General features: G+C 38.0%; 1 protein-coding gene and 1 long non-coding RNA gene across 3 annotated transcripts; one reads left to right on the top strand and one right to left on the bottom strand.

The window, feature by feature from the left end:
* Positions 1–65: 65 nt before the first annotated feature.
* Positions 66–27,776, bottom strand: LOC145218680 (uncharacterized). Of its 2 annotated transcripts, none has more exons than XR_013857690.1 (10): positions 27,711–27,776; positions 27,353–27,422; positions 26,658–26,842; positions 23,947–24,157; positions 23,334–23,527; positions 18,109–18,325; positions 14,645–14,776; positions 13,296–13,448; positions 6,754–6,979; positions 66–1,392 (listed from the first exon to the last, which is right to left on the bottom strand). It is a non-coding gene; the product is annotated as an uncharacterized LOC145218680 (long non-coding RNA). The 2 variants fall into 2 exon arrangements; XR_013857691.1 differs by having other exon boundaries at positions 26,658–26,776.
* On the top strand, positions 1,685–27,834 carry LOC145218679 (uncharacterized). The gene is made up of 25 exons (XM_080086087.1): positions 1,685–1,818; positions 2,661–2,822; positions 4,341–4,454; positions 6,768–6,917; positions 7,529–7,660; positions 8,098–8,205; positions 8,823–8,933; positions 9,476–9,592; positions 10,583–10,696; positions 12,628–12,741; positions 13,312–13,425; positions 13,925–14,038; positions 14,660–14,778; positions 15,849–16,016; positions 16,717–16,814; positions 17,364–17,469; positions 18,127–18,345; positions 19,600–19,719; positions 21,804–21,944; positions 22,619–22,728; positions 23,348–23,555; positions 24,040–24,169; positions 25,108–25,268; positions 26,022–26,192; positions 26,677–27,834. The coding sequence occupies exons 1-25, from the start codon at positions 1,758–1,760 to the stop codon at positions 26,860–26,862; spliced, it is 3,348 nt and encodes a 1,115-aa protein (XP_079942213.1). The 5' UTR covers positions 1,685–1,757; the 3' UTR covers positions 26,863–27,834.
* The last annotated feature ends 148 nt before the right edge of the window (positions 27,835–27,982 follow it).

The following is a 27,982-nucleotide window of genomic DNA, read 5'->3' as shown; positions in this document are numbered from 1 at the left end:
ACACAAGCCAATATTTGTTTACATATAACATCCACCTAAAGATGACAGCAAATTCTATTGTCCCGTTTAGGTGATGTTCCATAAACAGATATTTTTTGCCGTGAAAGTTGAGAAGCGTGCATTGTGTCACAAAATACATGTTTCGTGTTTCACCAACTCTTGTCATGTAACAAGGGAAAGTTGGCGGAAGTGAAATTTTTGGTGCGCGAGTTTCACAAACTATATTTAACCACTATGTGTGTTACGCTGTAACGTCACCACAACAATAAAGTTCCATCCTTGGTATTTAAAAAAAAGTTTACGAAAAACAATAAGTCATTTGCAAGGTTAATTATAGTACTTATGCACCGAGCAACTAGCTGGACGATTCTATTTTTAAGTAGTATTGCTTTGCATTTGTTGGTGAAAAATAATCTCATTTAAAAATCATAACAGCACATTTTTTTGCAGTTAAAGCAAACTCGTTACCCAATCTACGTCTAGAGCAGTGGTTCCCAAACCGGAGAGGATTTTCCTTTCATTTTTTCATGTGGTTCGTAAATAGACACTTAAGCTTTGGGAATATAACCAGTAAAGTTGATAAAAGACCCAATTTTAAATGATCTTTGTATGATTTAGCATCTAATATGTAATCTATTGGGGAAGAATGAAAATGATTTGGAATTGTTAAGAGAGGAATTCGTCGATAAAGGTTGGGAACTACTGGTCTAAAGTTAAAATGGGCGTTTGCCCTTAGTGTTACATCCGTAATTTTACCACCAGTGGTTTAAAACTTTAAATTACTGTCCTTTTCAATGACACTTGGATTGATATAATTAGTTTTTTTACAATATAATTTTATTTGATCACAGTGACCCTTTGTCTTTTCGGGCACAGCACACAATGAAGATGACAAATGAAGGACTTCCTCGCCTCGAGTCGATCTCACAAATCTCTACAGCACCTACGTCACTTCCTTGTTACCCTGGCAACGAGTCAGACACGTCATAAGGTCGCTACAATCAACGCGAGATGATTCGCATGAACGCGGCGGAAGTGTTGGGCTGGTGAAGTCGACAGATGGATTTGGCTGCTCGCGTAAAAAGCTTGTGATAAGGATCAGCTTTTTACGCGCCTCTGCTGTTGTGCTGGTGGTGGCTGAGCTTGTACTTAGACGCTGGCCTCTGTTGTGGTCAGTTGCAGATGAAGGGAAGAGACGATAGTTACTCTCAGGTTGTTTTTTCATAACTGCTGGTTGATGATGAGACTTAAGGTGGACCACAGACAGAACGTTTGAAATCAATGTATTATACTTAGACGCTGGCATTTGCTTTGGTCAGGTGCAAGTTGAGAGAAGAGACGGTGGTTGGTATCAGGTTGTAGAGGTATTTAACAATCAGCAACCTGGATCAGCTGCGTAGTAAATAACAATATATGTGATGGTGGTTCATGATAAATGTTTAGGTGCTCCACAGGACGTTTAAAATCGATATATTTTAGTCCAAAGTGTTAACTGTCAATTATATCACTTTCTCGAAATTGCCGGTGTAACTTTACGATGTTTTTTTTAATTGGGCTCGGGTTGAGAATTGCTGTTTTAGATGGATTTGTTCGATGGTTGTATTCATAGATATCAAGTCGTCCAATTGAAAGATGTTCACAGGCACGAACATTTTAACATTTGAGTTTTATTAACTTCAGGTTTTGAACTTATAATTGACTTCGTTGTTTTAAAATTTGTGAAATTGTTTGTCGGAAATTCGTAACAAGTTGAGAAGATGAAAATCTTCGTCTCTCTTTTATTGCTTGGCGCCTTTTGTTTCCAGCCATCATTGCAAGGTAAAAACCAACAAAAGATTTCATTTCACGATTTTTGTACGGATAACATAAATTACGCACCATCAGTTTATATTCATCTGCACACAATTTTTGAGACTAAACTTAGATGATTTTTCCTTTTGGTGTTGACACCTTATTGTTAAAGTATATTTTTTTATGATTAACAGATGAAGTAAAACCGTTGACTCTCTTTTAATTATATGACTAACCACACAAACAGCTGCTTGGTTTGTCAAACGTGCACACGACATGTTTCGTTGTCGACAACAACTGTATCGTTTTTCCCGTAAATTTCAACAAAGTTCTTTCGCAAACTGTCAACTGAATAATATAAACAACATAATTGAACCGGGATTTATTCGTTATTGGCAATTTCCTCAACAAGACTTCGGGTTTTGGAACTAAGCTCTTGCGCTAAGCGTTTTTGCTGCCAGCCACACTATATGTTTTCGTTTCGTTGTAACGTGTTTGCGTTTAATTCTTTCTCGTTTGTTTATCGTGCACTGTACTAAGCGCATTCAGTGTTATTTACCCTGTTCAAGGCGACCTGTATAGGACGTCGAAACGTCGGAATAAAAATACAATTGCCATAAGAGCTCTATAAACTTGACACTATATAAAGTTTGTCTATACCAACGCCTTCCAATGTTAATTTCGTTTTGGACAAAATCACCTAAACCATTAAATTTCTTTGAACAAATCCCTTGTCATTTAGCCTGAACAAATAATACAAACGTTAAATAACTAAAAGCAATGCCGTTTGTGGGCGAAAAACTCAACAGTTACTAATTTCAAAGTATTTGCTTTAATCTTCGCAATCTAAATTGTTCATTATTCCACAGCAAACTGTACCCTTTGTGACGTCACATTCTCGACGCTCAATCATTCGATTAACGTAGTGACGTGTCCGGGAACCTGTTGGGCGCAGCAATCGGGCGTTTGTGGGAGTGAGTTCTACTCCGGTTCCATCTGCCGAGCAGCCATGCACGGTGGAAGGATTTCAAGTAAGTCGCTGATAGGCTGATAAAATCACGTGACTGCGCGCCAATGATGTTCTTATTTGCTGGTGTTGTCTATATCAGTGGTCGGCAACCGCCGGTCCGCGAGGAGTTCGTTGCAGTACCGTATATTTGTTTAGGTTAAATGTTTTGAAACATTTTGCCCACGTATCCCGGGGATGATAAACTAATTTAGGCGTTTTTATTGCTAAATATTTGTAGTTTTTTGAAAGTCGGTCCGCGATAAAATTTCAGTTTTAAAAATAGCCCGTAGTGTACAAAAAAGGTTGCCGACCTTGGATTGGATGACGTTTTTATACAATCTCTCTATTACTTGTTTAACGTTTTTTTTTCTGGGTCTATCCCTTATTTTTTGCAGAGAGACTGATGATGTCCAAAAGGTCGAAATATAAATCACGTTTTAAAGTACTGTTGTGTTGACTGATTCTAATATAGAAGTACTGCTGCTTTGGCATCAGTATTGTTTTCATGCAACAAGGTTTTAAATACCGACTTCATAAAATTTAAGTCTATTTCGCAAGCGGCAACCTAAAATTATTCTTACATTTTTTTTATTAGTTAGTTCCGAGCTGCAAAATTCACATTTATTTTTTTACCCAATAGAATTCACATTTATTTCGAAACAACAAACAGTTTTCGAAACCATTATTGGGTTATTTATAAATTCCGCTTCCGAAAATCACGAACACAATTCGGGTGTTGAGTAATTGTGACGTGCAATGCAGAATCGTTATGTGATAAACTTCCTTCCAATAATGAAACACGGCGCGCGTTATCTATACTGGCTGGGCAGTGATAATAATAGGCTCGCGCGAACGCTTAATTACGGTGTAAGGTACAACATGCTTGTTGTTCAGTTTCTACCGGGTAAATCAACACAAGTGTTTCTGTTTGACCACCTACAACATTGCATTGCACCAAACCATTGTGCACAAACGCGCTAGTGACGTAAACAATCATGCTTGTGTCTAATTTCGATCGTATATTTCGCTTGAAAACGCCTAGAAACCTTGTACTGTTGGAAATAATACGGCAACACTCTGTTTGTCGAATCGGTGATACTACCAAACCATTGTAATATAATTTCGAAAATTTTCCACACCTATGCCATCGGGTCATTGTGACGTCACTAAAGGATCGCGAATCGCTATAAGACAGTGGTTCTTAACTGTTGGACCATGGTGGCTTTTTCGGGTGGCCCACATGATGTTATTTTGTTTGGTGGTAAACTGGAAATAGTTGCATATAATTTATGAAATGTTCAGTAAGAAAAAAGCTTATACAAGGTATTGGATATTTATTGTTTAGCTTCATGTGAAGTGTTTTATATCACTCCTTCAAATTTTGCCAACATGCTTGTTGTGGATGCTTTCTTTGACCTTACTGACCAATATACTGGTCCACGATATTCTTTTAATTGAACTGGTGGTCCATAGACTAAAACGTGTTGAAAAACACTGCTATAAGATTAAGGAAAACCTGATGATTATTATTGTCACACAGATTCGGGCGGGATCATCGAGGTTTACAAGCACGGAGTAACGGATGTGGTGGGAAACTTGTCGTACGGAATAAACTCAACAACTTGCTCGGCCACTCTTACATATTCGTTTGATGGTGAGTGAATTGGGTGAACTGGAAGGGGGATTTATGGGGCTCGGGTGTGGGGTTTAAGCAGTGGTGGGATTCAAATTTTTTGTCAGCCAGTTCTATTACAAAAGTCCATTGACAGTAACCAGTAATGCTAACCGGTTCGCTGATCTCATAAAATTTCGTGAGACAGTTCTATAGAACTGGTGCGAACCGGCTGAATCCCATCACTGGGTTTAGTGAGTTTATGGGTAAGAGGCACAAATGAGTGAACATTTAGGAGAAAAAATAATTTAGATAGTGTTTTTTCTGCTATTTTGCTGTCAGCTTTACAGATACCGTTTCACAACTAACAAATGTGATTACCTTAAGTTTAATGGTTTATTGGTGCCAGTTTGTAGCCGTACAGGCTTGTTATCCCTGCTTTGGTAGCCTATACTTGTGTTTCTTAGTGTGCCATTATTCCGATAAGCGTCTCGTATGGGACATCAAAACGTCAGTTATATCACAACAAAAATCTGCCGGAAAGAGTAGTAATTGTTACTGGGCATTTTTTACAACAGTTTCATGTTAAAGTAACAGATCCCATATGTTTCAATATATTCTAAACATTCTATCAAAACTAGAAGGGTGGCTTAGCACATATTGCCCTTGCATATACACTATAACCTATTTTAAAACATAAATATATTTCCCATGCTTATTTTGTATTGGGTCCCATATTAGCCATCGTCTTTTATAACTTTAGTCATTTCTGCAGGCAAAAACTCATGGGTCCCCACACATGCAAAGTTAAAAATAATGCAATTCAAGAGATAACCATGAGAAAGTCGGGTGATGTAAGGTAAAACACAGTGATCGGCACTGGGCTTAAATAATAATACTATGTAGAATACAAACTATAAAATTAGATTCAACCCAGATATTCTTTGAAGTATGTCCTATTTAATGTTTTAAAAAACTGACCCATTTTAGGGGGCTGGTAGAGCAACTAATTGGGTTCGACACACAAACTAAAAAATATATAAAAACCACAATGACTCAATCAATAGTACTGCAAAATTTCAGCCCAATCCGCCAATGTTTAAAATTTCGACCACTAGAGGTGTTTTGAGCAACAACCGTTAATGTTTCTGACGTCATAGGGCCCCTAACTGCCATGGCGCAAAAACGACCACCAAGCAACCCACTAATGAGCAACATACAACTGGTTGCCCTTGTAACACTATTGCTCCAAAGAAATCTTTCGTTTGTGGTGCCCAGTAACATACAAATACGTTTTACACTTTAGGGGCTTGTGGGGTAAATGTTAGGACTACAGGGTTGAACACAACAATCGACACATATAAATGGCATACTATACAAGAAATCCAAATTTCAGCCAATTCTGACACTGTTTAAAAACTCACCCATTTTAGGGGGCTAACGGGGTAAATAACGGGGTTATCAACAAAACAAAGTGGGATGCACATCTACATAACTACATCTACCATCTGTGTAAATTTCATCCAAATCCATCAAGGATTTGATGGAAAAACGAGTCGGACAAACTTCGGGTAGAAGAAAAAAAAAGAAAAAAAACAAAAACATTTTGAGTAAAATCAATATGTGTCCCCTTCAGGGAAGGGTACCCATAATAACAATGTTTATCAGGAATAATGATAAAAAATCCAATATAAAAATATATATTAAAATCCTTTTCCCAAAGCGGTAATATTCCGTTACTCCCTACATAAAACTTAGAAACAATTCATTCACATACACGAGCTTTGTCTTGTAGTCATTGTTATAACAGATGACGCATTGTTTTGTCACAATCACTACCCTATTCACTAATAGTGATTAATTGTTTTTGGCCTGATTTACAGGACCTGAAAGTATTAGCCAGGGTGATAACAATGGCTACTTAATCAACGTTTGTGTTCTATATTTAAACTGTAATGAAATAATTTAGGGGCGTTTTAAACGTTTCTTTGTATTTCACTATAGTTGGATTGTTGTATATGTATATACAGTGGTGGGATCAACTTTTTGTCAGCCGGTTCTATCACAAAAGTCATATTTTTAAGCCTGTTCTATCACAAAAGTCATATTTTTCAGCCGGTTTTATCACAAAAATCATATTTTTTAGCCGGTTCTTTCACAAAAAGTCCATTGACAGTAACCAGAAATGCTAACCGGTTCGCTGATCTCATAAAATTTCGTGAGATGGTTCCATAGAACCGGTGCGAACCGGCTGAATCCCAATGCCAGCGTATACAATTACTCTATGTGCAAAATCTAAACACATCAAATCAAATAAAAACGCTTAATTTCTAAAACTCACTTCATTTTCTCCAGCGACCTGCAACACGACGGGGGATCCCCAGTTCGGAGTGACGTCACTAACTTGCCCTCCCCAGTGCCAGGCTCACAAGGTCTGTGGTAAAAGTCCCTACAGCTCCCAATCCTCTATCTGTGCTGCTGCTATCCACGCTGGCGTCATCAATGGTGAGTGTGACGTCATAAAGAGTATTGTCGCATCATTAGCAAGGTTGTGAGATCATAAATACCTGCGAATACGGTGATTGTTTTGTTATTATGCTGGCGGTTTTTGATAAAGGCGCAGCTGCATTTTATTGTACAGATTTTTTAACTATTAAATCCAGTTGAAATGGTAAGCTTACACACTTTCAAACAGTATCAAGTTTATAGAGCTCTTCTGGCAAATGTATTTTAATTGCGACGTTTCGACGTCCTATACAGGTCGCCTTCATCACGGTAAAAAATCAGGGATGAGTTGATATTACGCCTGGCAGCGATAGCTTATATATTTCAAACATTTTTTGATAAAATTAAAGTAAAGATCATTAACGGGCTATGGAGAAATTAAACTTGAAAAGAGTGGCATGGCACAAAAAACACGCATTCGCATGAATATAAAGTATAACAGTAACCGCTTCCTAGCAACTTCTAACGACCCGACTATGAAACAGGTAGTACTGGATTACATATTACCAGTAGCACGCAGAGCATGACCTGGCACAATTATAGTTACCGCTTCCTAGTCATTTGTAAAATCCCCCACCTACTATTTAATCCAATGAGCGAACTGATTTTAGCGAGCGGAGGAAAAGTCCGTATCATTAGACGACCGGGACTCGAATATTACAACGGATCAAGTGGAAACGGGATCGTGAGCGAAGATTGTGGATCATCACCGACCTCATTCATCTTCAACACGTCACTGCCAAGTATGACGCAACACTTGACATCCCTTATGACGTACAAATAGTTAGTTATGACGTCGTTGTAGGTGTGTAGCCCGACATAAAGTTGCATAAGATCCTGTGCCACAAAAAAAGATTACGTAACAATGCCTTGTAAGTGCGCTTGTTATCAGGTACCACAAAATAAGTGCTTAGTGTACGTATTGTCTTGTAATGATGATCCAAACGATCAGTTCAAAGCGGAACCCGCGCGCTGGGCATTGTTATTTCATTACGACGTCACAGATATATCCATTTTTCTTGTAACAATGGCCCAAACGAGCTCACACAAAGCGGTACCGCGCGCTGGGCATTGTTATTCCATTATAACGTCACAGACAGCATAAGGTGCACATGTCAGGTGTATCGACGGTCAACAGAAGTTTCATCCGAATTAACCGATCGGTTTCTGTGCTTTGCAGCGGACGAGTGCAAGAACCACACGTGTGTATACGGAAATTGCTCACAAGGAATCAATCAATTCTACTGCTCGTGTCACCCAGGCTATAGAGGAGGAAATTGTGAAGAGAGTAAGTCGTTATGAGTTTCAAGAAATTCGTCGTTTAAGTATCAACCAAATTTAACCCTGTGCAGAGAATTGCTTCCGTGTTCTATAAACGCTTTAAACTTACTTAATTACAAGTTTAATGGTAAAAATAACGGCCCAAATCGACAAAACGCAAGTATTGACCGAATTAAACCCTGGCTTACAGTGCAGAGAATTACTTTCGTGTTTTTTTTAACTTTTTTAACGGTTTAAAGTTACAAGTTTAAAGAGATAACGGCCGAAAATAGACGTGAAAAGCGATATGCTTTACTATTCAAACGTTTCAGTAAATGCTCGTGTCATCATCAGTGATATGAAGGCCATATCAGTTACACCCGTTTTGCTTTTTACGTCTATTTGGGCCCTTGTCATTAAACTAATGTACAAATAGTCATTGAACTAATGTACAAATTCGTGTATAGAGTCCCAAAGTGTTAGCAAGTTCGCTATGTTTAAACCATTTTTGATTTGTTAAGCACTGTATGTTGTTGAAGGTTATATCACAAAATTAAAATACTGGGAACGGAGTGTGTCCCAAATTATAATTGTATAAAATGGGTTTAATTTTTATTGTAATCCTTTGTATGTTGTTCTCATCAGACATCGACGACTGTGCCATCAACCCGTGTCAGAATGGAACTTGCACTGATTTGGTGGACGATTACAACTGCACTTGTCATTTCGGCTACAGAGGACGGAACTGCACAGAATGTAAGCGAAAACTTATGTCATTTAAAACTTATTATTATACCACTTATGTGTATTTTATGCTTTATAAACACGTCTTTATTTTTAGACGTGATCCAGCGCACTATAGTTTTAAACAAAACGCTGGAATCCGCTTTCGACAGATTTTTAGTAAAAATCGCTTAAAAACAGTTTAGTAAAACACACTTGTTTGGTTAAACCTGTTTTGTTGCAACGTTGTATGCAATGAGATTTGGACAAACGAGTTGCCAATTTTTACACTTAAACAAATATTTAGTGAATATAAGCAGTTGCTACCAGGTATAGTATCAAGTTTATAGAGCTCTTCTGGCAATTGCATTACCTCTATTAAGTAAATATCAAGTACACCGCAGACAGTGCACACTATTTCGACCGATAAGGATCTCACTAGTGCAGCTGGTGACAAGATAACGACCGTATTGGCCAGTGTAGCCATCTATACCTTATAGGTTAAAACAGTGTGCACTGTCTGCAGCTTACTTAACGTGAATGCTTTTTATTAACAACTGTTGTTTCTCATGCAGATATCGGCCAGTGTTTCACCAAACCGTGTCAAAACCAGGGCAACTGTAGCAACGGAACCGACACTTCGTACGAATGTGCTTGTGTGCCGGGCTGGACGGGGAAGAACTGTAGCCAAGGTGTGTACCATGAAACTAAATCCAGCCTGTTTCACACTAAAACATTACACGTTCAATGAAAAGGCATCAAGCCAATAAGTGATAAGCTGCAGACAGTGCACACTCTTTAGACCTGTAAGGTATCATCAGTGCAGCTGGTAAAAGACATTGGTCGCACTAAGTTGTTTCCAAAACACAGGAAGGTATGCGCTGTGACCGTTTTCTAGAAGAAGTAAGGTCCTGTAAAAAGCAGCTTGAACTGACATACAAAAAAGTTCCTCTAATTTTCGCTTACCTAAGGCCTTCCCGACAAGTGGTTCAACGGGCCGAGCATTAATTCAAAGGATGACAACGTCCCGCGTAAAATACCTTGATCACAGGGGAATTTCTCCTAATATCCGCCTCACAAAATCAACTGAAAATATATTAGCTACATGTCCGCACAATGTTACACAACGACCTTTTTGATGCTCAGGGCTAAACTTTAAAATCTGCTGGCCGATCTATTTTAAGCAAGACTTCAGTGAACCCACGTTATAAAAGGCCTAACATGTTTTAAAAAATACATTTTATGGAATTATGACCCTTGCAAATCCACTTTATGTTAAACTATAAAATATTTGAAATTGCCCTTTTTGTAAAGCCAAACCATTTTCAAACCTCCTCATTTGTACGGGTCTCGTGGCCCCCTATAAGTAACCCCGTAAGACCCGTGCCCCCTTCCAAAAATATATGTAAAGTCCATAATCTATCCGGATAATGTTTTTGCTAAAAATAAACCTCAATATGGACAAAATAGTCGATTAAATTATAGGAAATGAAATCATTTGCAACACACACTTAATTCTGACCTTAACAAAGAAAATGGCTCACTAATTTTTGTTGGGTGTTTATAGTCAGCTGACACCTATGCCCCCCCCCCCCCCTCCCTGGAGGGTGATGGGCCCTGGTTGAGAACCACTGTTCTACACAGTCATGCATTAAATTAACATCACAACTTATTTCATGAAGATATCGACGAGTGCGCCCCGCAACCTTGCCAGAACGGAGGAAGTTGTGATAATCGGCTTAACGAATACAAATGCATGTGCCCAAGAGGTTACAGTGGGACAAACTGCACCATCAGTAAGTTGTTTATGTCATCACTGTAAGTGTGTTAAGCTGAGTAGTTTGGAACCTTATTTAAGTTGCAAACAACTGAAATTTTTTGCACTGCACTTTAAACTGAAAACACAGGAGTATTTAAAATTAATTTTCAGTCAGTTAAACACAGTTACAAGAAAAAAATGCAACATTGTCATACATACACCCCCGCGTTTTGCAATTGAGCCTTAAAACACGACATGACGGTTGCACTCTGTAAAACATGTTCTCATGTCCATACACCGATTTTTGAGGGCTAGAATAAATCTTTACAGGGCTGGGAAAAACCTTAAACGCGACCGACAATAACGAAACGATTGCGCGCCCCTGTATTTGACCTCAAAAGGAACATCACTTAACTTGGTTTGCACGGGAAAATAATAACTTGCATGGACTCAATTTCAAATGTTATTGAATTAACAGAACCACAATTCATGATCTAACGAAAGAATTAGACGCGCTTAATTTCTAAATCGGTTCAATATTAAGTGATGGGCAGCACATACGTTACATACGTCACAATCATACAGGATATGACGTAACAATGTGTCACATACGATGTCTATGCTGTTGTGCGAAATATCAGAGACGAACTAGCAGAGTGTCTAAGTAATTAATGATAAAAACAGCGTCACATGAAAACGTACAGCGCAATTTGATTACCACTAACAGGTTCGGTACTTGACCAACCGCCAGTTAATGTTGCTTGCATCGAGCGGGTGTAATTGTTACAAGTGGCTATATACATACGTTAATAATTGCTGGTGGCAATTTTTAGCGCAAACCAGAACCAACTCTACATAAATTTTCCCTTTTGTGGCTACTAAACCCGTAACTGACCTCCACAGAAAAAAAGGTAACAAAGGTCTTAAGGTTGAAAAGTAAAAAAAATAGTGTCCTGCCTTTTCAAACTCTTGAAAATGCGGTTGTTTTGAATACAAAACACAGATTAAGTAAAAATGTCATAACAGACTACAAGAATCAGCCTCTGTAACAGGGTGGTGACCGACGGATCTGCCTTGATTTATCAAATATCCTAAATTACCTTAAAGAAGCGGCATCCAAAGAGAATAACATGAACAATTCATTAAAATGTACCACAATGAAGCTTGCGATTCTGCGAAACTGTAGCATCCAATAGTCTGTGTATTTTCGCATCTGTGTCGTTATTTGTAACAATTTAATGGACCAAAATATTACGCTGTTACGCCGGTTAGTTTGTTATGAAAATCCCATGTGAACAATTGCTTCTGGAAATATATGCATGACAGCAACAGCTTATTAATGATATTCGGGCTGGGTTTTAGTCTGTGTTTAATATTTGCACCGCAATTTCACGTTGGTGAATCTCGGAAGAGATTTTGGAGCATATTTTAGGCCCTCCTAAAGTTTTGTCCGAATACTTTTTTAAGATCGAACATACGGCACACCAACATGTTCCAACTTTTTTTAATGAAACTGCTCACAAAGTGTCAACTCATGCAAGCCACATCAACCGGCAACAGACAAAACTTTGACGTTTCGTGTTTTGACTTTTTAATCGTTTCCGAGCCCGCCGTCTTGATTCAAGCCTCGATACAGAAAACGCCGAATGACGCGTTTGCCAAAAATATGCTAAAAAACAACAGACATGGACACAAATTTAAGCAAAACATGAGGCTTTTGTTTAAATCACAAGTCAAATTTACGTTAAGGGTATGCAAACCAAAACATTTGTTTAGAGAGAGCAACAAAATAACTGTAAAAATCATCAATTTTTTGCCCGAATATTATAGTTTGTCTGTGTATCTACATAAAACCTTGTTTTGTTTAATTCCAATCGTCTTTCAGCAGCAAGGAACGAATATTAAGAAGAATTTTCGAAACTTTACTTTTGTGTGACAGATTTATTAGTTTACAATTTATTTCGGCAGCCAAGAACGAATGTGAGTCGATGCCTTGTCAGAACGGCGGAAAATGCAAAGACCTGATTCTCGACCACAACTGTACTTGTCCGTCCCGGTACAATGGAAAGAATTGCGAGCAAGGTAAGATTTTCTCCGGTGAAGTTGTAAGCGAAAGTTATAACCGATTTTTGTCCGTTTCCGATTTATGTGTAAGGGCTAAGAACAGTGGTTCCCAACATTTATCGACACATTTAGACAAACTTAACAAAAGATTTTCATTCCTTCCCAATGGACTGCATAGTAAATGCTAAACCATACAATGATTATTTATTTTTGTTGTCCATTTCCGGTTTAAGCTTAACGGTTTGGGGATTTAGGAGAAGAAAAGTTCAAATGCGTTGAGATACGACATTAATAAATGTTAAAACGTCGAAATGATTTTTGCGAGAGAATGTTTGGTGCATTTTATTTTCGCGTTTACAGTAGAATTGTCTTAGAATATATTTTTGACACAATTTAAGTAGAAAAAAGCGCGCAGGAGGGTTTCGTAAGGACCTAAAAAGTTGATGGGATTCCAAACATTAAAAAAATTAATTCCGCCATTTTGCAAGTTATCTTTTAATCTTGTTCCGTGAGTAGAAGACGCGCGACGTTAGGTCGAGTTGGTTATGACTCATAAAGCATATTCTACATACTTGTGTGTTGTTTCAGCCCCTCCAGCTTGTGACAGTGTGGTTTGCATCAGTAATGCCGTCTGTAACCCTGCCAACCTATCTTGCCAATGCAAACCCGGATTCGTTGGTGATGGTCAGACAAGTTGCACTCGTAAGTTCCAATTGTTGTCGATTCTAGAACACAGCGATTGTTAATAACTGTTACGTCATTATTTAATGGTGTAGTTTTCTTGTATAGGAGCATCGAGTTTTTACAGCAAGTAAGCTGCAAACAATACACAATATTTCGACCTGTAAAGCCTCATCAATGCAGCTGGTGACAAGATATAGGTCATAGCCCGGCTACGCTAGCCAATGCGGTCAATGTCTTGTTACCAGCGCACTGATGAGTCCTAATGAGTCGAAACAGCTAGCACTGTCTTTAACCCCGTTTTCTTATGTTTGTGACGACAAAAAATTAATAGGATCGTAAATTTAAACCCGGTTTGATTCAATAAACTTAGCCTAAAGAACCGGTTCAAAAATTCCTAATCGTTAAAGAACACAATTAATGAACATTAGCACGTAAAAGCGCTGGCTATTGTTTTAAACATAAACTTTAGAACACTGCGATTGTTCTGTGTGACGTCATTATCTGTATTTGTTTTCAGTGGAATGTGCGGGAAAAGTTGTGGAATACAAATCGGGAGGAAAAAAATACAACTTCACTTTCGCGGCAGCCGCTCTGAGTGTGACGTCACTATCAAATGAAACATGTTCTTCAGGTGGGTTGGTTGGGAGGATGTGGAAACTTCAAACTGTGCATGTTTAGTTTGGGGTAGAACCTTATGAGCCCGACTAAGGCCCGTTTTTCACACGCAAGAAACTGTTAGATTAGTTTATTGCACCCATGAAATTAATTACCCCTTGTTCATATCAATGGTGCTATTCAAAGTTCAGGTCATTTTAGAGGTGCACCCTGATTGGGGTAAAAAAGGTTTGAGAAACCAGACTCTAAGCTAACTAAATAAGGGTCTGTGTCAGGGTTTCTGCATCATTAAGGTTGGTTAGGTCTATTCTATATAAATACAAAAACCCAGGGGGGTGCAAAAATTGGTTGGTGATTTGAAAGGGGTGCAGCAAGGAAAAAAGGTTAAGAACCACTGGTTTGTGTAGACCGTAAAGATTGTGACCTTGACCTAACCTCTTTGCATCATTGCATACGTCGTTACTGTTTCCGGCGTTCGAGGAAACCATTTTAAAAACACTTTTCAGTTAATCCTGTGCCAACCTGGTCACATAACATTTTCCATTTATTTTAGCTCCACAATTTTTGTCCCGGGTTGCTTCCCGCTTGCGCCATAAAGCGATGGTAAAATACTTAAACTTACGATTTCTATTGACAGGTCGCAGCATTGCGTCAGCGGCTTGTGTGCAGAGCTCGGCCACCGCGACTCCATCGGCTCTCTTCGCCCCTCCAGTGGTGGTTTTGTGCGAAACAACTACCACAGATTTACTACAATCTGTAAGAAAAACTAATTGTTAAACAAATCAAAAAACACACATACAGTATATGTAAGGTACAGACAGTGTTGTTTTGATCTATACGGTCTCATCAGTGCAGCTGGTGAGACAAGCAGTGTTGGGTGCACTGATGGGATCTTACAGACCGAAGCAGTGTGCACTGTCTGCAGCTAATTTATCATGTATTGGCTCGATGTTTTTTACACGTACAGTAGTTGAGGTAGAAGCACATTCAAAGTAAACATTACGTCCAGTTCAACTGTGCAAACTGATCAGACCAAGTGCAAGCAAACAAAATCAGTGATATACAAACAAAAGAAAAACTATTATCTATTTAATGAATGTTAACAACGATCTCCGTAAGCCAACACATAAAACTTCGGACTTTTATATTATATAACTTTTCATAGATAAGTAAGCTGTAGTAGACTGTTTCCACCTACAAGGTCTCATCACAGTGGCGTAGCCAGGGAGGGGCCAAAGGGGCCATGGCCCCTCCCAAATTTTTAAAGTTGTATATTGAGAAACTTGAATTTAGTGTAGTTTCGACTCTTAACTTATCAAAGGAATGTATAAATTACCAAAGATGGACTGTTGTCGCCAAGTTGTTAGACGAAATCCGTGCTTTTTAGATATTTATGCAGACATGGAATAAATCAGTAAATAAATCGTTTGGCTGTCCCGTCGAAGCACAGTTTTTTACGCCAAACGTTAAAACAATCGGTATCGGACAGCAAATTATTTGGCCCCTCCCAACATTTTCGTCTGCCTACGCCACTGTCTCATCAGTGCAGATGGTGATAAGGCATTGGCTGTGCAGGCTAGTGCAGCCATCTAACGGTACAGTTTATTGGGAATATAATATGTTGAAAGGCCAAGCCTCAACAATTGTTCGAAACATTGTGCACTGCCCCACCTTACTTATTATTTACTGACATTAAGGTGTCATCAGTACAGCTGGTGACAAGACAAAAGCTGTGTTGGCTAGTGTAGCTATGATGGAACCGTTTTAGTTTGGAGTAGTGTGCACTTTCTTCAAATTCACTGATTTGATGCCTTTTACATCCAAAGGTGGACGTGACCAACATTACAGCATTGGATAGCGCAGCCGTGGGTCAAACCCTAGCTGAGATCAATGTAGTAACTTCGGGAAATGTTTCTGCTCTTTCGGCAGACGATGCACAAAAAACCATCGACATTTTGTCCGCTTTCGGAAACACGAGCGCCTCGCAAGTGCAGGTGAAGTCCAAGTTTACGACTCTGTTCATTATTATCATGTGCCAAATATCCGTGACATAAAATTTATTAAACGTTTTATTAAATTCTCTTGCTAATCAGAACTGTAAGTACGTAATACATAACATTTGACTTCAAGTTAGAAATATTTTAAAGCGTGATTTAAAAACATCGTCTTTAAAAACTATTCTGGTATTTGAACGTTTAAACCAGGGGTTTCCAACCTTTTTACGATCTCGTACCACTTGGACGCTCTGTACTGCCAGCCGTACCACTTCTTGCAGAACAATAATTTGATAGAATCGCATTTTATTAAGAAGAATATTGGCCTACTAAAGTAACACTAAAACACCACAACTAAGACATTTTTGTTTACTGTCAACCAATTGGTGAACAAAACCAGATAAATAAATGATAAAGTTGTGAATCCAGGTTTGTGTGAAAAAAAACGGAAGCTACTCGCGTACCACCTGAAAAACGTTCGCGTACCACTAGTGGTACGCGTACCATAGGTTGGGAACCCCTGGTTTAAACAATAAAGCATGTCGCTTTTTACGTCTATTTGGGCCGTTATTTTCACCATTAAACTTATGATTAAGTTCTTGTACCGTAAAATTGTAATTTCGGTTTCTGATTCAGTATGCAATTAAGTGGAATTCGCATTAAGCGAAATCGTCTCAAATTTGACCGTTTTTCGATACAGGTTACACCGATCGACTTGTTCAACACCATGGCAGTAATCAGTGTTGTCGCAAGTTCTGTGGCTGCCAGCAATGTTTCAAACACAGAAACAAAACAACAGTAAGTCGATTGTTCAGCGTTTGTTTGATAAACTGAAACAGTATAAACCATATTTTCGTAAATCGTCTGCACCAAAGTTTGGTCTGCACTAACTACCAAATATTGTAAAGTAGTCACGAACTCATGAAAGCCATGCAACTGGCTGGTAAGAGGGGGAGGGTTACGTTTAAGGGGACTTTATAATTCTAATCCTTGTACGTGATGGTTATGCACACACAACCCTGTATTTTATTTAAATAGAACCTGCTAAATTACAGCTCATTTTACCAGGAATTTAAATCCACAATATAGGAGGAATTTAAACGCGAAAGCCGACCCGAACCAGAGTTTTTCTCGAAATACAGCCTGGATTATGCTCAAAAATCGATTCACCATGAAAAAATTACGACCGAGTATAATGACAGCCCGAATCAAGCCCGCACCTGAGTCAACGTACAACCCTGCAGCAAAAATTTGCACTTCATTTAAATATCTGAATATAAATTTGAGTTTAAGCAAGATTTGCAGCCTACATCAAGTTCGAGAAATTATAACTATGGTACTTTGCAGACAAGCACAACAGCTAGTGACAGTGTTGCAGGAATTCACCAAGAGGATCGTTATCCCACCAGGACAGAACTCTGTCCAGCTCGCCACCAAAGACACGTCTCTCCAGGTGATTGGTTAAAGCGCTCACGTGACTAGGTTTAAACGCGCTGATTGGTGGAATTAAAAGTAATCTAATTGGTCGAGGCAGTCACATGGCTTTAATAAAACAATCTTATTGGTCCAAGCGCTCACGTGACGTACTTAATTGGTTGAAACAACCACGTGACTTGAATAAATCACACTTGTTGTTGTTAAAGCGGTCACATGACGTGAAAGCGAACGCACTAACTGCTGGTGTACGTATTCACACGACGTGATATACACAAGCTTATTCGAAAATGCGCAGTTTGGGCAAAGCTATAAGTTTATATTAATAAACCTATAGCTTTGGGGGCTTATAACCTACGGGTTTAAACAACACAATGTTGGCCAACAGCATTTAATTCCTATGTATCTGCTGTTTTTTGCATGTTTTACTATCTCGATTGGTAACCACCAACTCCGTTTAAAACTTACGTTCAATGGGCAAATGTCTTTGCAAAACATTATTCTATAAGTTGCAAAACAATTTTCTATTCTATAAGACAGAGCACATTGTTTCGGACTTTAAGGTCTCAGCTGGTGACAAGGGATATAGGTCGTATTGGCTAGTGTAGCCATCTAACGGCGCAAACTGATGCTTTCAGTTTTTTCAAAAAAGGTTTACCTGTCATTGCTTCCGCAGGTTTACCGTCCAACCAAGGACTCACAAAACCGGACACGAGATATTGTATTGGAAAGAGTAGGGAACACAACGACCCCACTCCATGTAGCGGTGCCGGGTAATATTACCGATTTGGCTGCAGCGAACTCGACCAATGGGACAGTGCCCCAAGTGTCTTTCATCGTTTACCTCAACGACAATCTCTTTCCATCCACTGATCCTAACAACAAAGCGACAACGGTAAATGGAAAACTTTCATGTAGTTTTAACTCATTCATTCTTATTTTAAAGGCGGGACTTTTTCTTTTAACATTTTTTCACCTTTATAATAATGAATTGTAGCCTTAAATTATCCGACTTTAAGCTGAAATCGAATCCTAGCTTTAAATTATTATTCTTAAAGCTTGGTAGCCAATAATTATATTTCATTTTTTCAGTTTTAGTTAAATCAAAATGTTAGCTAGCACAGCTTTTTTGAAAAAGGAAACTTATTTACGTGCAAATGTTAAAAGATAAAATGTACAGCAGCACTGCATGGCTAATTTGCGATGTTTTATTACAACAAGAATTAGAGGCAGCTAGTCATACAGGTCGATAACATTATTCCGCTGTATTTCACATCTGCAACGGAGAGAGAGATGCACGTTTCCGCTACGCTTGTTTCATTTTGTATTGGAAAGCGATAGGATAAACGTCACAATTGCAATTTACACGAAACAATGATCTGCCACGTCACATGCATGGCGCGACTATTTTTTGGAACAATTCCGGAAATGTTAATGCATCATTAGCAATAAGCTCCGTTAGATGCCATCAATCTATGTAATTCCTCCATAATGCGCCATTAGCTACAGGTATTTCCTGCTTGTGACCCAAGGCATGTCAATTTAACCCCTGGGAGTTTAAACCTGGTTCATTTCACATCAAAAGACCACATACAATATTTTTTCTCGCTGCGCTCATGTAGGCTACCTTTCGGGCGTCTGCCCCTTATAAGTTGCAATCGAACAAATACTTGTATCTACTTTATGGTAAATTCGTTTGCCTATAACATATTTTGGCCCAAATAATTACAAAAATTATTAGCTCCCATTTTTTGGCGTCAATGCAGCTTAAATGTTTGGTTTGCCCAATTTGGCGCACTTATGCAAATCCAGTTGATTCCCGTTAAACACAACTTCAATTTCCCAATTTGGCTTGCTACTAACCGGAACTTTTTTTAACAATGATAGCCTAACGTTTGGGATTCAATATGCAACAAAGTAAAACTTGCAATTATCCGGATTCGCTGTAAGTATTCCAATCATTAAGTGACTTTCACAATAAAAAAAGCCAAAATTTTGTCAGTTACATCTCTTTTTCAAGGTTTTTATGCTCGCATTTTATTGTTAAAATGATAGTAGTTCTTTGTCACAATGGCATTTGTTGATTGTTCGCAAATTAGAGAACAAGCTTATTGTCACAACTAACAAACGTATTTGTGACGTCACACAGATAGTTTCAGTGGCAGTTGGTGATCTGATCATTTTTCCGGGACAACTTGAGACGAATGTGACGTTCGAGGTGAACAAGACGAAAGGCAGCGAAGAGAAATTAGTCGACAACCCAACAAAGGTAACTGAAGAGTATCAGATCTACCAGCAGACAGCATGGTCATTGGCGACCACTGTTTATGAGAATAAACTAGAAGAGTGGCTTTCTGATATACTTCCATTTTATATATTCTATACGATATTTACCAATTTACTATACACATCATTTGATCTACACATATGATTGTTTTTGTAAACAAAAACTAATGGGTCCCCACACGCATGTTTGTGCGGATTTACGGTAAACAAATGTTGCGGTGATTTTTACATTGTTAAGGACAAATTTTTAGAAAGCATTAACCCAACAATAAAAAAAATTGTTCGTATTCTTTTTGCACTATTATTGTCATGTAATTACAAAAACATTAAAAAAACGTAACAAATACTTTAATTTAATCTCTTGCTTTAACCCAGATATAGTCCTCCAAGGTCGGGCATTTTTTTTTAGAAAGCTGTAACAGTTGTGTTACAGACACTTTAAATTAAAAAGCAATTTGCTACAAGTGTATACATAACAAATTGTTTTTCATTTAACTTTGTTTCGCAAAATGAGTACCATTGACCTGTAGTAACCTCTCAGGGTGCACACGCCAAACGACTGTTTGACCTTTTGACACCGTTTTCAATAGCACGCCGTCATTCGTGTTCAACAATACTGTTAAGCCTAATTTATACATGCCTTGAGTATTGACTCCTAAATTGATTGTTAAAAAAACGCTACGTTATGAAGAAAGTTCTGAGCTGTGTTTGTAATACCCACTAGTTGACCTTGAGTAACCCGTGATCATGCGGCGGCCAACCTGACAGCGAGCATTTAAAAAAACATTTATTTGGCAAAAAAGTCAAGTTAATTTTTTCATCTTAACTTTTATTAACAAAGTTTTTCTTGACATATACAAAACCGAAGCACGGTTATTAGGCTTAAATCACGTCATAGGTGTAAAACCTTCGCCAAAACTAAAAATGTGAGTGATAACTTAATAAAACGACATAGCATTGCTGTGCAAAACAGCTGATTTCTAATCACTGAAACGATGTCTCGTAAAACGTCTGTCCGACGTCAAGCTGAGCCCTCCCGCTATCGTAAACCAGTGAGTTACTCTCTTGGTACTTCTGCCTACAGTGTCTTTCTTGACCAAACGAGCGTTAGACACATTAACGTTTCGGGGGCCTGTGGGTGAATCTCTGGGTCATACGGGGTCAAAATTCACATGGACCATCTTTAGACCAATATCTGTAATGTGTGTAAAATTGAAAAAGTTTGAACCATTCTTTCTTGACCAAAACGTGGGAACAATAGCCGCGCTAAAAATTTCACGTTTTGGAGTGCTGTGGGTGAACCGAGGGATCAAACGGGGTCAAAATTCGCATGGACCATCTTTAGACCAATACCTATTATGTGTGTCAATTTGAAAAAGTTTGAACCATTCTTTCTTGACCAAAACGTGGGAACAAATCCGCGCTAAAAATTTCACGTTTTGGGGGGCTGTGGGTGAACCGAGGGATCAAACGGGGTCAAAATTCACATGGACCATCTTTAGACCAATATCTGTAATATGTGTAAATTTGAAAAAGTTTGAACCATTCTTTCTTGACCAAAACGTGGGAACAAATCTGCGTTAGAAAGAAAAAAAGAAAAAAGAAAAAAAGAAAAAAAAATATAGACAAAAACAATATGTGTCCCCTTCAGGGAAGGGGACCCATAATAACTGAGAATGGAAAATGATTTCCATTTTCCAAGTAACATAAAAATAAATTCTTTGAATAAGGAATTGAAGAAGTTAGTTAGGCGAATTTTTTAGAAATATTTTGTGTAAATTCAATGATTGATTCTGTGGCTATTTTTGCATTTTCAGTCACTTATTTCGCTAAACTTTGTCCATTTTCTAACTTGATTAATTCATTCATTTGTTTACTGCCCGTTTGGTTTGTGTAGTTTAAACAGTTTTTTAAGTTTTAGGCATTGCACTGATTGCTTATGGTGTTCCAGTCTAGATTTAGTGAAAAAGTTTTTTAAATGTTTTAAAAAAAGGGATTGGTATTAGCACTTGTTGTCAACACACCAAAAAGTCATTTATTTTTTTAAAATTGTTTATTTCTACGCAGGCAGTCTACACCGACTTGCATTGTGGGATTTGGGACCCGGTAAAGAATTTGTTTGTAATAGATGAGGGTTGTCGGTTAGTGGAACAACCAAACCATCAAGAATGCTTCTATGCAAAGCCTGGGAGCTACAGCCTTCTATTCGTAAGTTACAACTTTCTGCATTAAAACATGACGGTTTGCCAGATGTGAATACGATTCCCTATTGGAACATTATATACTGATCTGTTCATGAGTTTAATGAGAAAAATAACGACCCAAATTAACATAAAAAGCGACATGCTTTAATAATTAAACGTTTCGACAAATGCTCATGCCATCAACAGTGATATGAAAGGCCACATCAGTTACACCCGTTTTTAACCACTTGAGTCACGTGAAGGAATAATAAAAAGGTGCGAAACAAGCGTCGGATAAATACGTTAGATAAAATGGTGCGCAGAATTCCCTTTTGCTGTTCAACTCTGCTATACTGAACTCCAAATTACAACTTTCCATCAGGTGATGGACAAACAAGCCACGCGTTTTGTATAAGAATCAAAGTCCAGTAAACATCGGTTATTCCGGACCCGGTTGGACCAAAAAAATTGTCCAGAATAGGTGAAGATCCGGATTCACCAATTAATTTAAGCCTTATCACATTACAAATCATTTGTACCTCGAGTTTTGTCCTAATTATACAAAGATCCGGATTAACCGAGGTCTTCTATAGAATGAAATGTTGACTTGGCGTTGATAAATTGTGTTTCTAATATATTTTGTACTCAATTAGTGCGGAAGGAGAAATAATAAAATCTGTAACTTTGTATTTTCTTTAGCGCGAAGAAACCTTTGCATCAAGCTTCGCACAACAAATCTTCTCAGAAATCGGCCTCTGGATGTCTTGTTTAGGACTCGCCCTAACTATCATCATTTACTTGACTGTCCCGTAAGTAAACTACACTCTGAATGTTTTCTTACTAACTAACCATGTAATGCAACTAACATACATGTTTGGGAGCACATTGTGTAAAACGTTTAAAGTAGTTCAAGACTAGGCCCAATCCTTTATGTGAAGTTCAGTAGTTCGTATAACGGTAGCATAGACATGGCAAAAACGTGCCTTAATATTTCCGTTTGCATAACTTCATGATGTTTAAAGTTTGAACGCGAGTTACTTCAATTAACCCAAGCAGATTGTGAACCACTTGTATGAGATGCACCTACCATGGCACACTCTCAATCTATCCAAATTTATTTACTTACTTTATAAAGTAAAAATGCTTGTTACGTGAAAAGCAATAGTTGCAAAACGGTGAAAGAATTATTAAAGAGACACCAGAAAATATTTATCAACCAAACAAAATTTATATTTACCTAAATCCCGAGGTTTATAAAAATACCTGCATTAAAACGGTTGTACTAAAGCTGTTAAAGTATGTTTAAGATACAGCAGAAAATATTCAGCAACTAAACAATCACTTACCTTTAAAAAAATCCACCAAAAAATACGTAACCTCCAATAGCAACCAACATGTGATTTGAACCACTAACCTTACAACTTTCAGTGAGCTACGAAGTCGCCAACCGTCAATTTTCCTTCTTAACATCTGCTTCTGTCTGCTGGTCTCCAATCTTCTATTTCTCTTCGGCATCTCCAACATCCACAACAGTGTGCCTTGTTACGTCACAACGGTATTGTTACACTACTTCCTGTTGGCCACGTGGTGTTGGATGTCGGCAAACGGCTACAACATGTACAGAGCTCTGGTTCAGGTAGGGTAAACAGCACTACAGTGCAGTGCTGGGATTTGCGAATCGCCTGAATCCCACCACTGTTGCTACGTTATTGTAAGATCCAGAATACCGTATACATTTGGTTTCTTGGGCACAAAAGGATTTAAAAAGTAGTTTTATTAAAAACAAAATTACCAACGATTAAAAAAAATATTGAGCAACCTTTTCGACAAAAGCAACAATTGGATTGTTTGTGATGCTCACAGCTTTGAAATACAATAATGTTTGTGATAGTGATCCTTTAAGAAGCATATTTAGGCAACTGACAAAACCCAAGAGTTTATCGCCTAATTTAAAAACATGGTCTTCTGTGAAAACCTTCTGTATGGTCAACATTAAAAGCGACAGACTTAAATCGCGTTTATCTTACCATTCTAATGTGATATTTCAATGTTTGTTTAACAGCGACGCTCATTTCGTGTATTTCAAATTCCATTTAGTTTAAACGTTTTCTTTTCGCCAGGTTTTGGGAGCGAGATCCAACAGAGCTTGGAAGTTGTCAGCTGTTTTCTCATACGTCACACCCGCATTTATCGTGGTCTTGACTGCGGGGGTTACCCTATTCCACCTTGACCAACAAGCTACAAATAAAAGTAAGTTCAGTGTTCCGTTGTTACGTACTACTTAGTAAAAGCAAACTGGGACAACTGAGCGCTTTCCCCATGTAACAGAATTTCTCAACGTGAGCTTCACGCCGTACAGCACTTTTTTAAAAAAAATTAGGGTAGCGTTGTTATGTAGTGCTTAGCAAAATGGGACAACCTCAACCTAGACGCACGCCTGAAAGCACTTTCAATTCTAAATAGGGCAAAGAGGTCTTGTTTAAAACATTTAAGAGTTGTGTTTTGGGTGTAACAATGTGCCATAGATTTTGTATTACCATTCCAACAATTCATAGGTTAAGCGCGTGTACATTGTTAGATTGGGCGGTTACTTAATGTTGTGGAGCTCTTTGGTATGGTGAAACAAAACGATTTGGACCATGAACTAAAAAGTAACACGGGGTCCTTATAAGATTTCTTATTCTGTGAGCTTGATAGAAATTTCCAACAGGTCTCCAACAGTAAATAAACGAAACATTTACAAAATACTGAAAAAGAGCGACAGACGATCAGCGTCAGTTGAAATTAAGACAAATCCGTCGGTCGCCACCCTGTTACCTGTAATCCAGTAATTTTCAAACTGTGTGTCGCGAAACATTGCCTTTTTTAAGTGCAAACCGTCCCTGGTGTTTTAGGACTTTATGCCGCAATACTAGTGTGCATGACAACGTTTCAATGCTCATATTTTACTAGTTGGTAATAAAAAGCACCACACTAAAGTTAAAAATTAACACTCTTTGAACAACTATTGTTATGTTTGCCTGCGAAGTGTGCCGCGGAAGGAAATTTCTGTACTTTAATGCGTCGCATGCTTAAAAGGTTTGACAACCACTGCTGTAGTATGTTATGACATTTCACTTGAACTAAACATATCTGTTGTTTCAAGTCAGTTTCACTTCACAATTTATGAATGTGCTACTTTTTTTCAGCGAGTCCTTTCTTCGAATCGCACTACAGAGCGCGGAACATGTGCTGGCTCCAAATCTACAGTCTCAGATACGCTTTCATCATCCCAGTCGCAATCCTCTCGATCGCCAATGTTCTCTTCTGCTCATCCATTCTGGTTCATCTCACTTGCAAACGAAAAGAGGTAAGAGAATCGGCACTATTACCTCATAATTGACACACTAAAAATATCCTCCCAATGACGCGTACAGCATGGTCGTTTTAGTTGCGTGTTATTTGGTGATGTTGTGTTGTGTTATAGACAATTACATTTAATCACATAATATGTTTAATCGCAAAAGGACCGATTTAGTTGTGTGGTATTAAGTGATGTTGTTTATACAGACGGTTCCGGTTAATTACATAAGGATCGAAAATACCAATCGTTGCCATTTGCAAAAGACATTTCTTGCAAGCCCTTTTACAAAAATGTGTTGGATTTGTAAAAATGTCTTTCACAGCTCAGGAACAGACCTATGTAAGTTCTGTTACAGACGAATCCAACAAGATAAAAAAGTTGTGGAAGGTGTTTCATGGTAAAAGTCCTAAAACTAGTCTGAGTCATCACTTAATGTGTTTTCAAACCAAAAGTTTCATTTAAGTTATAACTTTGTCTGTTGGTTCAATAAATTTGCTAAGTCGATACTTAATACGTTTTGGGTCTTATAAATTTTCTGAGTGATCAATTATATCTTCAAGATCTACAAAATTGCAGAGTCATCACTGGGCATGTTTCAAATCCAAAATTTTTTCTCTCGTAACTTTCCACGGTTAAGACTTCAATAAATGTTGCTTCATTACTTAATACGTTTGAGGTCCCAAAATATTGCGTAGTCATCACTTAATACGTTTAAGATCCCTAAAAGTTGCTAATTCGTCACTTTTTTATACGTTTTAGGTCCAATCTTCTGCTGCAGCGCGTACGACCAAAAATGACATGCTGGTAGCGGCAACACTAATAGTGATGCTCGGAATAACTTGGATATTCGGTTTTCTTATGCTTGTGGCTGACGACACAATCTATCTGGAAATCACTTCATGGCTTTTCTGCATTTTCAACATCTTCCAGGTGAGCGCCCCCTAACGACCAGGATGTGTGTTGCGAAAAAACACACACAATCGCGTCGATGGAGAATTTAAACAGTTGGTGCTGCGTTTACAAGCAGGGGAAACTAAATACGACCAAACTTGTCACATTCGAATTGCGCTTATCAATATATACACTCGTTAAAAACTCGTTAAACCGGATTCGGTTAATCCGGAACTTCGCCAAAACGGAAACACATTTATGGGCTTTGGCAGACTGACCAACAAACCCTAGAAAAACTGCCTTCGACAAATTTCAACATAAATCCAATAAAAAAGTCAAAAAACACGCATTAATATCAAAGGCGATCGAACCAATGCAAAAATATTGACTGCAACAATTTCAAAACAACCTCAGGTCTTAATCAACGCTAAAAATATCCTCAGCACAAACGCCTTAACCGCCATCCATAATTATTTTTTTAAGTACAACACCTCAAACCCTAACCTGCTTCTTTTTTTTACAGGGTCTGATTATTTTCGTTCTGAACTGCGTCCGACAACCAAACGTCCGTGCTCTGTGGCTCCATCCAGTGCTTAAATTCGTGACATGCGGAAAGTACCAACCTGTAAAAACAGCAACCATTCGTTCATCATCGTCAGCAGGCGCCCAGTTCACTTCACAAACCAATGCTTCATCCCAGAAAATATAAACAAAGTTAGGTCATTATCCGGTTGAAAATCACTGATCACTATGGTGACTTCATGTAAACAATTTGGAGCATACAGAAGCAAAGCCAAAAGACGGTTCTTCATTTGGTGTAAATTTGACTTCAGCAGTCGGGCCACAGGGTCACAACTGTGATTACAAAAACTTACTTATATAGAGCGTATGCATGCAAGGTGCTACACAAGCACACATGGGAACACAAAACATATTTGGCATTTGTGCCTTTTTACCACAAGCGCAGTGAACTGAGGGTAATGTATTATAAACAACAATTTTTGTATTCCTTTCAAGCTGTGAAGTGAAACGAAAAAGTTCATTGCTGCCTTCTAAAGGCTATAATAATAATCATTATTGCATGAAAATATGGAAAAGCTTGCTTAACCGTGACATGTTGCAGACAAATTGTTTCCCAAAAAATTTTGCACATTATTTACTGTACTACTGGTTCGCTTAGTTGTATAGCAAAAACTCACCATATTGTCAGACTGGTCCCACTTTTGGTAAAAACAAATAACTTCACAATGCATAAACCTCTTTTCCCCACTAAAAACAAACAGCATTGGCAAACCATATTTGCACACTGTGTGTGTTATTGCACCTTTGGTTAAAAGACACATGAAACTTCAGCTGCACAACTAACAGACAGTTAACATTTGTACATAGAATTTTGTTTTTGCTTATTTTGTTTTTATTTGTTTTGAACTTTTTATTAAAACTGTTTTGTCAATTAGGTGTTCTTTAGAAGATTTGCTAAATCTTTTTGCTCTAAACCAACAAATAAATACAATCTTTCTTATCTTAAATGTTACAATAAGATAAAGTTTTACTTACTTCTGGTTACATGCACTTTATTCATTGCTTAACACATTTTCATGAAACATCTCACCATTCTGTTGTGCAAAGTTTTGTATTTCTTCAGATTCTGTAAATTGAATGAATTGTTATTACACCTAAACTTTGTGTTTGGATATTGAGGTTTTTAAAATATGTTGAATAGCCTTCATGAGTAACTGCACTTGTATGCAAGTTTAGACACACTCATGTTATTAAAGTCAGGCAAACCTTTTAGGATGGACCAAATTAAGTTTATTTTAGAGAAAAAA

This window comes from Phallusia mammillata, chromosome 3 (genome assembly GCF_965637545.1).
Source record: "Phallusia mammillata chromosome 3, kaPhaMamm4.hap1.1, whole genome shotgun sequence".
Lineage (NCBI taxonomy): Eukaryota > Metazoa > Chordata > Ascidiacea > Phlebobranchia > Ascidiidae > Phallusia > Phallusia mammillata.
Note: the sequence above shows the minus strand (reverse complement) of the source record. Positions and strands in the feature narration are given on the sequence as shown.